This window comes from Symphalangus syndactylus, chromosome 7 (genome assembly GCF_028878055.3).
Source record: "Symphalangus syndactylus isolate Jambi chromosome 7, NHGRI_mSymSyn1-v2.1_pri, whole genome shotgun sequence".
Taxonomy (NCBI): domain Eukaryota; kingdom Metazoa; phylum Chordata; class Mammalia; order Primates; family Hylobatidae; genus Symphalangus; species Symphalangus syndactylus.
Window position 1 is genome coordinate 83,598,160 of NC_072429.2, and position 15,897 is coordinate 83,614,056.

A 15,897-nucleotide genomic window follows, 5' to 3' on the forward strand; every position below is an offset into this window, starting at 1 on the left:
TATAGCAAGAACTAGTAGCTAAAAAATGAATAAGTGCCTTTGTTATCAGTATTTGAGGTATAGGTTTATAACAATACAGCTTATTTTTCATTTCTGCAAACCCAGCCAAAAGTTGGTCTTTATATAGAGAGAAAAATTTTAATTGACCTCCAAGTTAATTAATTAGTAAATTAATCAGTATTCTTTATTCCTCTGAATGAGGGGTCAGTGAACTTTTTCTGTAAAGGGTCACATAGAAAATATTTCAGGTTCTGCAGGCCATACCTAACTTTGCCTTTGTAGCACAAAAGTAGCCATAGATAATACATAAATGAACGGCATGGCCGTGTTCCAATAAAAGTTTATTTACAAAGAAAAAGGCAGTAGGTCACATTTGGCTGATGGGCTGTAGTTTGTCAACTCTTGCTCTATAGAATCTGTAATAATTTCAACATTTTCAGTTTATCTATTTCAGTTATCTATTTACTATCCTACCAGTGAAATTGTATGATTATCATATGTTAATTGTATTTATTCCCAAACCTGTTTTGTTTTGTATCTACATGAATTTTGGTGTTCTGGGGAAAATTGTTATCTTGTGTAGACGAGACAATTATAAAAGATTGGGGGAAAATAATGACAAAAATCTAGAATTTTGTACTTTGTTTCCTTTACAGGAATTTTGTACTTAGTTTCATTCCAGTTTAAAGAAACCAAAAACTGGAAATAATGAGTTTCACATTATCGGTTTGAGTAATGCAAGAAAAGTAGTGGAGAACCGTAAAGAATGAACTGGCCCGATATCAAAAGATTAGTAAATAATTTTACACTTTAACTGACTTTTTCTATTAACAAACCACCATTGCTAATCAGACTGTATTTATTGCAAGTCAAAGACTCGGCCAAAGTAGTAGATACAGTGAAGCATCTTATGCAAATGCACCTGAAGAATTTCTGAAGCCATAGAATGATTCTGAACTATCTCATGAAGTTAAGATTTGACATACTTCCCTTATCTCCATCACTATTAAATACACAATCAAATAAAACTCATATTATTTGTACCTATCTATGCCCAATTACTATGTTTGAAAGTGAGAGGCTGATACTGAATTAACAATAGTGAATATAGAATATTAAGAACTATGTAAAGACCCTTAAAATGTTTCTTTTCAGGTGAGTATCATCCTTTTATCTTTATATGTTTTTCACTCCAGGAAGGAACTTGAAACAAGGGAGGTTTTTACTGATGCTGAGTTCCAGGATGCCGTAGCTAAAGAAATAGCCAAAGAAGAGAAAAAGCATGAGCAAGTGATAAAAGAATACCAAGAGAAAATTGACGTATTAAGCCAGCAGTATATGGATTTAGAAAATGAATTCCGTATTGCTTTAACTGTTGAAGCCAAAAGATTTCAAGATGTAAGAATTGGCACCCAGCAATTTATTGAAAACAGAATCAGTAAGATATGGTTTGATGAGAGGACTTGATTTAGAAACATAGCTGTATTAAATGTTGGCTTCATAATCTTAAGTAAAATATATAAATTCTTAGAGACCTTAGCTTCCTCAAATAAATAATAGCTACTATTTATTGCTCTTGCAAAAACTAAGTAAGATTATAAATGTTACAGAGCATTGGAATAGGAATCTGAGAACCTGAATTCCCTCCTATTACTATAGAGCAGGGATTGGCAAAACTAAAGCCCCTAGGCCAAATATGGCCCACTGCCTATTTCTCTTTAAAGTAAAGCTTTATTGGAACAGAGCCATGCTCATTTTTTACATATTTTCTATGGCTGCTTTTCCATTACAAAAGCACAGTTGAATACTTTCTTTTTTTTTTTTTTTTTTTTTTTTTTGAGATGTAGTCTCTCTCTGTCGCCCAGGCTGGAATGGTGCAGTGGCATGATCTCAGCTCACTCCAATTTCTGCCTCCCAGATTCAAGCAGTTCTCCTGTCTCAGCCTCCCAAGTAGCTGCAACTACAGTCACAGGCTACCACACCCGCCTAATTTTTGTATTTTTAGTGGAGACAGGATTTCATCATATTGGTCAGGCTGGTCTCGAACTACTGATCTCAGATGATCCGCCTGCCTCGGCCTCCCAAAGTCCTGGGATTACAGGCGTGAGCCACTGTGCCCAGCCGTAGTTGAGTACTTTCAACAGAGTTCATATGGCCTGGCCTGTATAGCCTACAGTTTACTGTCTGGCACTTTCTAGAAAAAGTTTGGTAACTCCTGCTATAGAGGAATAATTGTGCTCCTCCGACCAGTCCTACCAAACGTATACTAGATCCCATTTCCTCTTGCCTACTTGAAGATATGGCCTTAGTAAGTCTTCTTTCTTACTCTCTTACATCTGCAGTTTTTCCACTATATTGGATCATTCCCTACAGCATACAAACATGCTATGATTTCTCTTATCTTAAGAAAACTCTCTTGATTCCATTTCTTCGTTTGACTACTATGTTGTTTCTCTGCTTCCATTTACAACAGAACATCTCAGAATTGTACATTTGCTGTCTTTGATTTCTCTACTTCTCTCTTCTCCAACCTGCTCTCATCTGGCTTTTATCTCTATTGCTCTACTAGCATTGTGCTATCAAAGCCACCAGCAATATCCACACTATGAAAGTTGTGAGTCAAATTTGTCCTCATCTGATTTGACCTAGGTGCAGGATTAGACAGGGTTGATAGCTCTCTCCTCTTCCATACTCTTTCTTTGCTTGGTTTCCAGCACACTGCATTTCTTGGTTTTCTTGGCTTTCCATTATGTCACTTCTTTTCAGTCTCTTTGTTTCTCTTTTTCCACAGTTTCATTATTGCAGTGCCTAAGTTTTCAGCCCTTAAATTCCTTTTCTTTTCTATACACACTCATTCTCTTGGTAAACTCTTCCAGCATCATTATATCTCCAGCCTGGACGTTTTGCAAGAATTTTAAACTTCTATGTCTAACCACCTATTTAACATATTCTACTTCACTGCTAGTTTTACCCCCAAAATTACTTTGACATTTCTCCTGTCCCAGTTAAAGACAACTCCATCCTTCTAGGTGCTTAAGCCAAAAACAAAGTCATTGTTGATTACTCTTTCTCTGACATTACACATTCAGTACCTCAAGAGATTCTGTCACCATTATTTAAAAAATATACACGTGGCCATTTCTTACCACCTCTAACACAGCCGCTCTGGTATGTCACATTATCTTGTATTATATGAAGAGCTTTCAAGTTAATCTTCCTGCCTCTATCCTTCCCCTAGCCCCGCGCTCTGTTTATGCCAAACACAGCAGCTAGAATGTTCTTTTAAAATACCTGTTTGGTAATATGACTCCTCTCCTCAAAGACCTCCGTTGTCCCTTCATTTTATTCAGAGAAGTGGTCAAAACACTTCACAATCTAACCCTCTGAGTTCATCTCCTACTACCTTCCCGTTCATTTACGCCACTCCAGTGACAACAGGCTTCTTCCTATTCCTCCAATGTCTCAGGCACATTCCTGCCTAGAACACTCCTTTCCCACACATTTGCATGGCTCCATTCCTACCTCCTTCCAGTCATTGCTCCATTGTTGCGTTCTCAGTGATTATGCCAGTTAAAATTGAACCCACATCTCCCAACACTTCACACACTTCACATCCTTCTAACCTTTTACCCAAGCATATAGTATCATCTAACATGATGTATAATTTATTATGCTTGTTGTTATATTGTCAGTGCCTGCCACCTAGAATTTAAGCTTTACAAAAGCAAAGATTTTAATCTGTGGTATTCATTGATGCATTTCAGTGCTAGAGTAATATCTGGCCACCGAGGCTGGAGTGCAGTGGTGCTATCTCGGCTCACTGCAACCTCCTCCTCCCGGATTCAAGCGATTCTCCTGCCTCAGCCTCCCAAGTAGCTGGGATTTTACAGGCGTGCACCACCACACCCGGCTAATTTTTGTATTTTTAGTAGAGATGCGGTTTCACCATTTTGGCCAGGCTGGTCTCAAACTCCTGATCTCAAGTGATCTGCCCTCCTCGGCCTCCCAAAGTGCTGGGATTACAGGCATCAGCCACCATGCCCAGCCCAAATAAATGATTTCTGGCTCTAGATTTGACACTAATTCCCTGGGTCACTGTAGCCAAATACATAATAATCATCCTGGGTCTCTGTTTCATCCCCTGTAAATTAGTAGATTGAAACAGATTATCTTTAAATCTTATTCTTTTGCTAAAACTGTGATACTATTTCCAGAAGCAAATATTTTCTAATTATTTGGAGAACTGCTATTTATAATACAATTTTGGAATATAGGTTAAAGATGGTTTTGAAAATGTTGCAACTGAGTTAGCAAAGAGCAAACATGCTCTTATTTGGGCTCAACGAAAAGAAAATGAGTCTTCCTCTTTAATTAAAGATCTGACCTGTATGGTAAAGGAACAAAAAACAAAACTGGAAGAAGTTTCTAAATTGAAACAAGAAACAGCAGCAAATTTACAGGTAAGACTTTGCAACACTATATTTTTTTTAATTTTTTTATATTATTTTCTCAAGTGGGTTGTGATAATTTTAGGAAGTACACGAAAGGAACTTTTAAATGATACTAATTATATATTGCATATAAGAAAAATAGTATAACTAAAGAAATTAAGCTCATGATTTCACAAATTGTATTGCTCATGAGATAGCAATTAGGTAAAATAAGTAAATTAGTTTTAAGAAACATGTTCAATTCAATAGGTGCCAGTAGTATAGTGATACAGCAAAAATTGTGGAAGTGATACTCAAATGGTTAAAGTTTGGGAAGCACCACTTGGATTGCTGGTATTAATTTTGTGGTGGTGATGCTGGTAGTTTTTAGATATACTTAGATGTAATAATCATTAAATTAATGTCTTTATTGCTGTTGTCTCAATTTTAAACATTAATGCTATTTTACCCAAATTTATTTCTGGAAAATGACCTTTAACACTATTGATATAAATGCTTGGTGAAAAATTTTGAGTATTACAGGTATAGTTTCTCTTTAACAATTTTAGAATAAAATTCAGATTGTGTAAAGGAGTGGTCTCTTAAATTCGACTGTTTATTTCATGACCTACATTTGTCTTTAGTAAAACTAAAACTTCTGGTGTAAAATTTGGTAATGTTTACTTGTATTTGCTTAAATAACATTTTTTCTCATTATAAGATGGAAAAATAGAAAATAAAGCACTTACTATAATAATTCTTATTTTTGGGGGGGGGGAATATACAGAATCAAATCAATACCCTTGAAATTTTAATTGAAGATGACAAGCAGAAGAGTATTCAAATAGAACTTCTCAAGCACGAAAAAGTCCAGCTTATTTCTGAGCTAGCAGCCAAGGAATCACTAATATTTGGTTTAAGGACAGAAAGAAAAGTATGGGGACATGAGCTGGCACAACAAGGTAAAATTCTCAGATTTTCAAAGGGAAAATAGCTTATTCTTATAAATGAGCAAATCTGGGTATTGGAGAGAAAAAGACTCAACTCTGCCTAAAGATGCCAAGAAAAAAGGTGACCCTTTATCTGGAAGGATAAGTAGGCATTTGCCAGCTACAGGGGAATGAAGACCTCTTAGGAAATGAGAAATAGTTTATTATACTAATGAAGAAGTTATGGCTCTGATTTTTTAAATTTTTTTTTCCCATGATAATTTGACTACTATTCTGAACCATGTGTGCTTTTACAAAGCCACATCTAGATATATTGTTGAAAATAATTCTTTTTTTTTTTTTTTTTTTTTTTTTTTTGAGACAGAGTTTTGCTCTTGTTGCCCAGGCTGGAGTGCAATAGCGCATTCTTGGCTTACTGCAACCTCTGGCTTCTGGGTTCAGGTGATTATCCTGCCTCAGCCTCCCGAGTAGCTGGGATTACAGCCATGTGCCACCACACCTGGCTAATTTTTGTATTTTTAGTAGAGACGGGGTTTAACCATGTTGGCCAGGCTGGTCTCAAACTCCTGACCTCAGGTGATCCACCCATCTTGGCCTCCCAAAGTGCTGGGATTACAGGCGTGAGCCACCGCACGCGGCCAAAAATAATTCTTATACAGTTATTTTAAGTTATTTGTACAGTATACACATTTAATTTTCTTTTCTGATATATGCAACATTGTGCATGCACAAATTAAAATATTATATAAATGAAAACTATTTTTTAGTAAATCCTCAGTCTCATTCCCTTTCCAATCATTGTAAAGCAAGAGATATATACTGGTTTTTGTTTTTTGTTTTGTTTTGTTTTGTTTGCACTCACAGATACCTTTAAAATTATGAATAGCTAGATATTTGGTCTTTTTCTTTTGAGACGAGTCTCACTCTGTTTCCCAGGCTAAAGTGCAGTGGTGTGATCTCGGCTCACTACAACTCTACCTCCCGGGTTCAAGCAGTTCTCCTGCCTCATCCTCCCCAATAGCTGGGATTACAGGCATGAGCCACCATGCCTGGCTAATTTTTTTGTATTTTTAATAGAGACAGGGTTTCACCATGTTGGCCAGTCTGGTTTCAAACTCCTGACCTCAAGTGATCTGCCCACCTCAGCTTCCTAAAGTGCCAGGATTACAGGAGTGAGCAGCTGCGCCCAGCCAAGATATTTGGTCTTAATGGAGCATTGCTTATTTGTTCATTCTCTGTAGGAATTTTTAATATGCTTTTGTTTGTTTGAATGTCATAACATGAATTAATATTACATATCTGAGTTACTTGTTCTCACCTTTATTTGTAGTTTCAAGTTTTGAAATAACCACAAGTGTTTAAGAGGCCTTTCTGTTTGCTTCCCTTTTCCTCTTCATATTGTACTATTATAACCTATGTTTCTTTATTTAGTTTTTTTATTATTGTTATATTACAGTTTGTTAGAGTTTAATAAGATACAAACCCCCAAGGTGTTTCAGAGTTTGTAATAATTGATGATTTTTGTTTCTTAGGATCTTCTCTAGCACAAAATCGTGGAAAATTGGAGGCTCAAATTGAGAATTTATCTAGAGAGAATGAATGTCTGCGAAAGACAAATGAAAGTGATAGTGATGCATTAAGAATAAAGTGCAAAATCATAGATGACCAAACTGAAACTATTAGAAAATTAAAAGATGTAAGTTTGACATTTTATTTTGGTTAAAGAGCAAATGGCAGGTTTGAAAATCTTTGGATCAAAGTATCCAAAAGCTGTTTTTCAGTGTTTTCCAACTGTTGTAAAATTTAGGGTAGATACCTGCATTTCTTTTTATAATATTTGTCCCTTTGCTCTTAAAAAGTTCTACATGATATTTATTAACTTGGAGTAACTTTATACTTCAGAATTTAATGGAGAATCTTATTATGGCCTTTGGAATAACTGGAAATACCCAGTGTCAATTAAGGGTTAGGAATCACAAGAAAATGAACATTTTATATGTTTAAAATATTATTTTAAAGGATAAATTAAACCATATCTAATTAACCAGAATATGAAGCATTTAAAGTTAATAAAAACAAAGTACCAATTTTTTTTTTGAAGTGTTTACAAGAAAAAGATGAACACATCAAAAGATTACAAGAAAAGATAACAGAAATAGAAAAATGCACTCAAGAACAACTTGATGAAAAATCTTCACAACTGGATGAGGTACTTGAGAAGTTGGAAAGGCACAATGAAAGAAAAGAAAAACTAAAACAACAGTTGAAAGGAAAGGAAGTAGAACTTGAAGAAATCAGAAAAGCTTACAGGTATTATATAGCACAGTATTTCCCACTGAGAAATAAAATGTGGCTTAATAATTTAATAAACCCAATTTATTTTTCAAATTACTTCTCTTATTAGTACACTGAATCAGAAGTGGCATGATAAAGGAGAACTTCTATGTCATCTTGAAACACAAGTAAAAGAAGTGAAAGAAAAATTTGAAAACAGGGAAAAGAAACTTAAAGCGGAAAGAGACAAAAGTATTGAACTACAAAAGTAAGCATTAGGTTCTAAAGGATTTGAGATCTCCTTAATCGTAAACACTGTGGAATGGGTGAAATATGTATAAAGACAGGAGGGCTAAAAATCATTTAGGACATAGTTATTTGCCAAGAAATTTATTTCCATTTCATCTGTAAAATGAAGATAGCAGTAGCACCTACCTTAAATGTTAGATAAGAGGTTGACATTTGATATATATGTGTGTATTTGTGAATAGATATGGCTTATATGAATTATCTGGTTCTTAGAACAGTGCCTGACACATAAGAATTGCTATATGAGGCCGCATGCGGTGGCTCACGCCTGCAATCCCAGCACTTTGGGAGGCCGAGGTGGGTGGATCACCTGAGATCAGGAGTTCGAGACTAGCCTGGCCAACACAATGAAACCCCATCTCTACTAAAAATAGAAAAAATTAGCCAGGCGTGGTGGCAGGTGCCTGTAATCCCAGCTACTCAGGAGGCTGAGGCCGGAGAATCACTTGAACCCAGGAGGTGGAGGTTGCAGTGAGCTGAGATCACACCATTGCACTCCAGTCTGGGCAACAAGAGCGAAACTTTGTCTCAAAAAGAAAAAAAAAAAAGAATTGCTGTATGAAGATTTTGTTTTTATTACTATGAGCATTTTAAACTGAGTTTGAATAAAAGCAGCTAGTGATATTTTAGTTGTTGAAAGTGGAATTTAGAGGAGACTGCCAGTTGACTACCAGGGGCAGTGAGCTCCTGAGGAGGCTAGAGGACAGTTAGATAGCAGTTGCCAGCACAAGCTGAGGATGAGAGCCAATTTTTTGTTTGTTTTTCCGAGACGGAGTTTCGCTCTTATTGCCCAGACTGGAGTGCAATGGCACGATCTGGGCTCACTGCAACTTCCACCTTCTGGGTTCAAGCAATTCTCCTGCCTCAGCCTCCCGAGTAGCTGGGATTGCAGGCATGCACCACCACGCCCGGCTAACTTTTTGTATTTTTAGTAGAGACTGAGTTTCACCATGTTGGCCAGTCTGGTCTTGAACTCCTGATCTCAGGTGATCCACCCACCTCGGCCTGCCAAAGTGCTGGGATTACAGGGGTGAGCCACCACACCTGGCTGAGAGCCGATTTTAAAGAGAAAATAAAATGTGTACCTGGCTGCCACTGTTATGTGGGTTCCATAAAATACTCAAGAGGAAATCAGCTTTTACTGTGTTAAAAAATATAACTAGACTTGTTAAAAATAAGTTATAAAGTTGGAACCTTCAAAATTAAGTAGCACAGCTTAATGATTAATTCTCGTGTGAAGATAGAGTGATACAGATAACATGGCTATGGATAGCCCAAAAATCTCAAAGATAGGTTCTAATTATGTCAAATGTAATGTAACCTGGAATTTGATTTCTTGTTTTGACTCAGTCTAATGGGAAAGTGTTGTTACACTGCAGAAAGTTTTGGTTGATAGCAGTTTTCTGTTGAAAGACCCTGTTCCACTTTGCTTTCAACCAAGTACTAATACAAGAACCTTGGCTTGTAATCTGTTGCAATTTTTTATCCTGCCAGTAACAAATTTACAATTAGGAGTCTTTGAGAGTTTAAAAGAAAGTCATATTCTATAATTAGCCAAAAAAAACTAATAAAAATTATGAAACCTAACAATCTTCAGACTTTTCCATTGCATTATTCATCATACCATTAATATAAAAATGCAGACCTGATTTTATACATGAATTGTCTTTATGACTAAGACTGGTATACTTTTTAATTTAATGGAATTATAATAAAATAAGCCAATTATTATTAATAATAACAGGTTTTACTTGTATAGCTTTTTATAATTTATAGGTTGATTTCTTCTATCTTATTTTGAACCCAACAGTAATCCTGTAAGGTTGGCAGAACAGGCAGGATTGTCCTGTTTTATAGTTGAAAAACTCAGCTTGTGACTTGACCCTAGTCACTTGGCTACTAAGTCATACAATTTTAAAAAGACTTTTGATGCATGTTCCTTATGTTTAATCAGTTACTACTGATTGCTGTACCAAAACCAGAAAATGTGCTCTTTTTATGAATGTTACTTTTTAAATAGCATTATTTGTATTTATATAAAGGAATTGTTTTACCTCCAGGATACTTTTAGCCTGAAAATTTTGTGAATACCATTTAATGTGTTTTGTCCACTAAGCATTACCGTAAGGAAGTCACAAATACATATTCATAAACTTAAACCATCTGTAGTATGCACTTCTCAAATTATCACTTTGAAAACATGGAGAAAAAAGATTGGTAGTAGTCATCATCTGTGAAGGTGCTTATAAACTATACCCTTAAGCCAAATGGTGGCTCACCTCTGTAATCCCAGCACTGTGGGAGGCCGAGGCAGGCAGATCACTTTAGGCCAGGAGTTCAAGACCAGCCTATCCAACATAGTGAAACCCTGTCTCTACTAAAAATACAGAAAATTAGCTGGGCCATGGTGGTGCACATCCTGTAATCTTAGTTACTTGGGAGGCTGAGGCATGAGAATCACTTGAACCTGGGAGCCAGAGGTTGCTTTGAGCCATGACCATGCCACTGCACTCTAGCCTGGGTGACACAGCCAGACCCTGTCTCAAAAATAAAATAAAAAACTGTACTCCTAGAGTCAAAATAAATGGGGAAATAGAGTACTCTAACTTTCAGAAAATGAAAGTGTAAAAAACATTAGTGATATATTATCCTAACCTAATTGTTATCCTAATAGATTCTGCTGGATGATGAACTACTTATATCTTTAGTTACCCTATAATAGCCTTTGATATTTTCATAATACTGAGTTACGTTTCCATTAGTATAAATGTGAGCCACCCGAGAAGAAATAACATCCTAATCTATACATTCACACCACAGATACACATATATATGTGGGTGTTCTTGTTTTTTTAAGGAATGCAATAGAAAAACTTCATAGTATGGATAATGCCTTTAAAAAACAAGTTGATGCAATTGTTGAAGCTCATCAAGCTGAAATAGCACAACTGGCAAATGAAAAGCAGAAGTGTATTGATTCTGCAAATTTAAAGGTATTGTAAGTAAAATTCACTTCAATAATCAGTATATTACATGATTATAGCTAAATAAATTAGATCTTCGAGAATTATGAAGAGAAAAGGCAACATGATCTCGTGACCAAATAGATATGAAGAATGTTACCAAAACTATCCTAAAACCAGGGTAAAACGTTGGTAATACTTAGATTAATTGTAGAACATAATTCTAATTTCTAAACAAAACTTGTACATTTGATTCTAGTGTGTACTTTCTCTGCTCTCTGGATAAAAATTTCATATCTAATCTTGGATAGAAGTCTCTTTGGTTACACATAGGCAGGGTGAGAATCTGAAGGTATTAAACATAATCCATCACTACCTTGGAAAAAGTTATCAAAGAGTATTAGGGTTCAAGACTATCAACTTTATTATCTCAATATTATTAATAAAGTAATGAGTTTAGAGTAATGCTAAATCAGAGAGAAACATCAGAAGCACCTATGAAGCTTTTTAATAATACATATTCAGGCCGGGCACAGTGGCTTACGCATGTAATCCCAGCACTTTGGGAGGCCAAGGCGGGCGGATCATGAGGTTAGGAGATCGAGACCATCCTGGCCAACATGGTGAAACCCCTTCTCTACTAAAAATACAAAAATAAGCTGGGCGTGGTGGTGGGCACCTGTAATTCCAGCTACTTGGGAGGCTGAGGCAGAATGGCTTGAACCAGGAGGTGGAGTTTGCAGTGAGCCGAGATTGCGCCACTGCACTCCAGCCTGGTGACAAAGCAAGATTCTGTCTCAAAAAGAAAAGAAAAAAACACCATATTCATGAACTTCCCCTCAGAGACTCATTCACTAAGTCTGGAGTCAGACTCGGGTATTTTTTTAATTACACAGGTGATTCTTATGTGACCTCTCTGGTGAGATAATATGAATTTCCGTTTTTTTCCTGCTTCTGAAGTGGTAATAAGAAACTAAGGTATCTGTAAAACTGGAGATGCAGAAATCAACAACTATAAAAGAGTTCACCAACAGAAAGGCAAAGTAATGCTCCATATAGAAATTATATGGCTGGGCACAGTGGCTCAAGCCTATAATCCCAGTGGAGGCTGAGGCTAGTGGATCAATTGAGCTAAGGAATTCAAGACCAGCCTGGCCAACATGGTGAAACCCCATCTCCACTAAAAATACAAAAATTAGCTGGGTGTGGTGGTGCATGCCTGTAGTCGCAGCTATTTGGGAGGCCGCGGTCACAGGATCGCTTTAGCCCAGGAGTCAGAGGTTTCAGTGCACCAAGATTGTGTCACGCTGCACTCCAGCCTGGACTACAGAGCGAGACCCTGTCTCAAAAAAAAGAAAAAAGAAATTATAATCAAGGTTGTGTGTTTAAATGACATTATCCTCAGGACTCTGTGCAAAGAAAAAGAGAGAGTGAGGTCTTTGGAAATAATCACAATGAGTAAGAATATAACTTGTCCAAAATTCAGTTTTTTGTTTCACGTGAACAGATGTTCCAAATATTTTACTTAAAAACTACCAAATGCAGGCCAGGCGCAGTGGTTCACGCCTGTAAGCCCAGCACTTTGGGAGGCTGAGGCAGGTGGATCACCTGAGGTTGGGAGTTCGAGACCAGCCTGACCAACACGGAGAAACCTCGTCTCTACTAAAAATACAAGATTAGCCGGGCATGGTGGCACATGCCTGTAATCCAGCTACTTGGGAGGCTAAGGCAGGAGAATTGCTTGAACCCAGGAGGCAGAGGTTGTGGTGAGCCGAGATCACACCATTGCACTCCAGCCTGGGCAACAGGAGTGAAACTCTGTCTCAAAAAAAAAAAAAGCTACCAAATGTAAGGTGGGCATGGAGGCTTACACCTGTAATCCCAACACTTATTAGGAGGCTGAGGTTGAGGTGGAAGGATCACTTAGGACCAGGAGTTCAAGACCAGCCTGGGCAACATAGCAAGACCTAGTCGCTATAAAAAAATGTGTTAATTAGCCTGGCATGGTGGTACACGCCTGTAGACCTGTCTACTCAGGAGGCTGAGATGGGAGGATTGCTTGAGCCCAGGACTTCGGGACTATGGTGAGCTGTGATCATACCACTGCACTCCAGCCTGGGTGACAGCAATATCCTATCTCAAAATTCTAAAAACCTACCAAGTGTTTAACAAGGGTACATCAGGTAATACTAAATAAGGTTTAAACCTTCAATAAGGTTACAGGTAATACTAAATAAGTTAATACTAAGTAAGGTTTAAGTAAAATATATTGCCATGTCTTGGCCGGGCATGGTGGCTGACACCTGTAATCCCAGCACTTTGGGAGGCTGAGATGGGCGGATCATGAGGTCAGGAGATCGAGACCATCCTGGCTAACACAGTGAAACCCCATCTCAACTAAAAATACAAAAAAAAAAAAAAAAAAAAAAAAAGCTGGGCATGGTAGCGGGCGCCTGTAGTCTCAGCTACTCGGGAGGCTGAGGCAGGAGAATAGCGTGAACCAGGGAGGCGGAGCTTGCAGCGAGCCGAGATCGCGCCACTGCACTCCAGCCTGGGCGACAGAGCAAGACTCCATCTCAAAAAATAAATAAATAAATGTGTGTGTGTGTATATAGTGTGTATATATGTATATATGTGTATATATATATATATTTATAGAGCCATGTCTTTTTCACAAGTTTATGAAAACTAAGTAGATAATATATTACTTAGCATGAAAGTACTTTGTATACTGTATAAATACTGTATTTTTCCTATTAGCATTTGAGCAAGTTACATTTTACTGACATTTCTTTAAATACATCACAAATTTCAAAATGTGTTCAGAATGCATTTTAAAAATACATTTTCTTTAAGAAATTAAAATGTAAAATTTACATGTCGATTTAGGTCCATCAAATTGAAAAAGAAATGCGTGAACTTTTGGAAGAAACATGCAAGAACAAAAAAACAATGGAAGCAAAAATTAAGCAACTTGCTTTTGCTTTAAATGAAATTCAGCAAGATATGTGATGGTTCTGAGAATGAATTTAATTGAAATGGACCAGCAGACCTATTGTAAAAATGATTAAATATTGTAATAGTAGTAACTGCTATGACTTTAAAATGTCTCTTTCTACACATTTCATTATGAATATATTTTCAAAGACTTTTGATCAAGTATTAATTTTATAGGTTTTTTATAATAAATTGTTGAGAATTTTGTCTATTAGAAAAAAACTATCATAACTAGACTTACAACATTTTTCTTGTTTCTGTACTATACGTTGTTTGGTAATTACACATTTGCCTACAAATTTGTGAATGAAAAGATTAGTATTTTCACTATATGAGGTAAAATACTTCAATCATTGTTGTCTTATTGTGATGATGAAGAACTAATTATATTTGTTATTTAATTGATGTAGCTCAATTCTTTTAAAGTGCTTGTGTAGCCAAAAACATTTGAAATCTGTATGATAAAAGATGTGGCATTCTTAAGAAAGTATATGTAGCCATCTCCACATCACTCATGATAACCCCTTCTTTTATAATGCATATATCTTTTCATTAAAGATTACATTTAAGGTTTTATAAATATTGTCTGTTCCTGAAGAGGAACACCACTGTTCCACCTTCATTCTCCCTTCTAATCACTGTATATGAAGAAATTCTGATAATGTAACTGGAAGCAGTAATTCATTTCATTCCATACCAGCTCATTACTGTATTACTATTTCACTTTTGTCACATCATATGCTATGTATGCAGAACAAAAGTCTTAAGTACTATGGCCCTCTTCTATTTCTAAAAGGAAGAAAATACATATTTTCTTGATATTAGTACTGAACTAAGATTTTAAAAGTAAATAGAACAAAAATAATTTAAGTGCTTCATAAAGAGAAGGCCCCATTTCATTATAGATAATCTTTGTGTTGAAATTTGTGAGACAACATCAAACATAACAACATGTATAATGGGAGTCTTAGAAGAGGGGTAAATATTTAGAGAAGTAAATGGCTGAAAACTCCCTCAGTTTGATTTAAAAGACCCTACATGGCTGGGTGCAGTGGCTCATACCTGTAATTCCAGCACTTTGGAAGACCGAGGCAGGAGGACTGTTTGAGCCCAGGAGTTAAGACACCAGCCTGGGCAACATAGTGAGCCCTGTCTCTTAAAGCACAAACAAATTTTAAAAATTACAAATACAAGGTTTCAGTAAAGCCTGGGGTAAACATAGAACGACATCTAGATATGCTTTATAGTGAAACTGTTAGGGAAGCTCTTGAAAGGAGCAAGAAAATATTCTCATATAGAGGAACAACGGGTTAACAGCTGACTTATCACAAACAATGGAGGCCAGAGGCAGTGGCAATATATTTGACATGCTGGAAGAAAAGGAACTGTCAATCTAGAATTCTACATCTAGCAAAACTGTTCTTCAAAGTAAATGCAAAATAAAGACATTCTCAGATTAATAAAGACCAAGAAAGTGTATTGATAACCTGCCTGCCTTAAAAGCTGAAGAAAACCTAAAGGCTTCAAAGAAATAATACCAGAAAGTGACTCAAATCCATTGAAAGAAATTAGTATTATAAAAAGTAAAATTTGTGGATAAATTTTTACATAAAAGACTAAATGTATTTTTCTTCTTTTAGCTAGAAGACACAAAGCAATGATAACCATTGTTGAATTTATAAAATATGTAACATGACAAAAATGGCATAAAGTTGGGGGAAGAAAATAGAGCTATATTTTAGAAAAGTTTACCAGATGAAATTAGTATTAAAGATGGCTGCATTAAATTAAAATGCATATTGCCATCACTAGAACAGCCACTAAGAAAATAATACAGCTTAAAAATGAACACTGGAGATTCCACTTCTGGAATAACTAAATAAGGACCTCTGCAGACCTGTTTCCCACCAAAACAACCATAACTGGTGAAAAGTACTTTAAAACAGCCATTTAAAATCACTGAAAATTGTCCTT

At 36.3% G+C, this 15,897-nt stretch overlaps 1 protein-coding gene across 12 annotated transcripts in view; it reads left to right on the plus strand.

Moving 5' to 3' along the window:
• The window catches only part of LRRCC1 (leucine rich repeat and coiled-coil centrosomal protein 1), a 39,353-nt gene extending 24,850 nt beyond the window's left edge, over positions 1-14,503 (plus strand). For 7 of the 12 annotated variants that reach the window (XM_055286656.2, XM_055286657.2, XM_055286660.2 and 4 more), the window contains 8 exons: positions 1,197-1,398; positions 4,275-4,460; positions 5,218-5,392; positions 6,913-7,076; positions 7,482-7,690; positions 7,785-7,922; positions 10,821-10,956; positions 13,816-14,503. In XM_055286656.2, the coding sequence (XP_055142631.1) occupies positions 1,197-1,398; positions 4,275-4,460; positions 5,218-5,392; positions 6,913-7,076; positions 7,482-7,690; positions 7,785-7,922; positions 10,821-10,956; positions 13,816-13,938 (1,333 nt within the window). In that variant the 3' untranslated portion in view covers positions 13,939-14,503. Of the gene's footprint in view, positions 1-1,196; positions 1,439-4,274; positions 4,461-5,217; positions 5,393-6,912; positions 7,077-7,481; positions 7,691-7,784; positions 7,923-10,820; positions 10,957-13,815 lie in introns of all 12 variants that reach the window. The other 5 variants (XM_055286659.2, XM_063643370.1, XM_063643372.1 and 2 more) reach the window with 2 other exon arrangements.
• Positions 14,504-15,897: the final 1,394 nt, after the last annotated feature.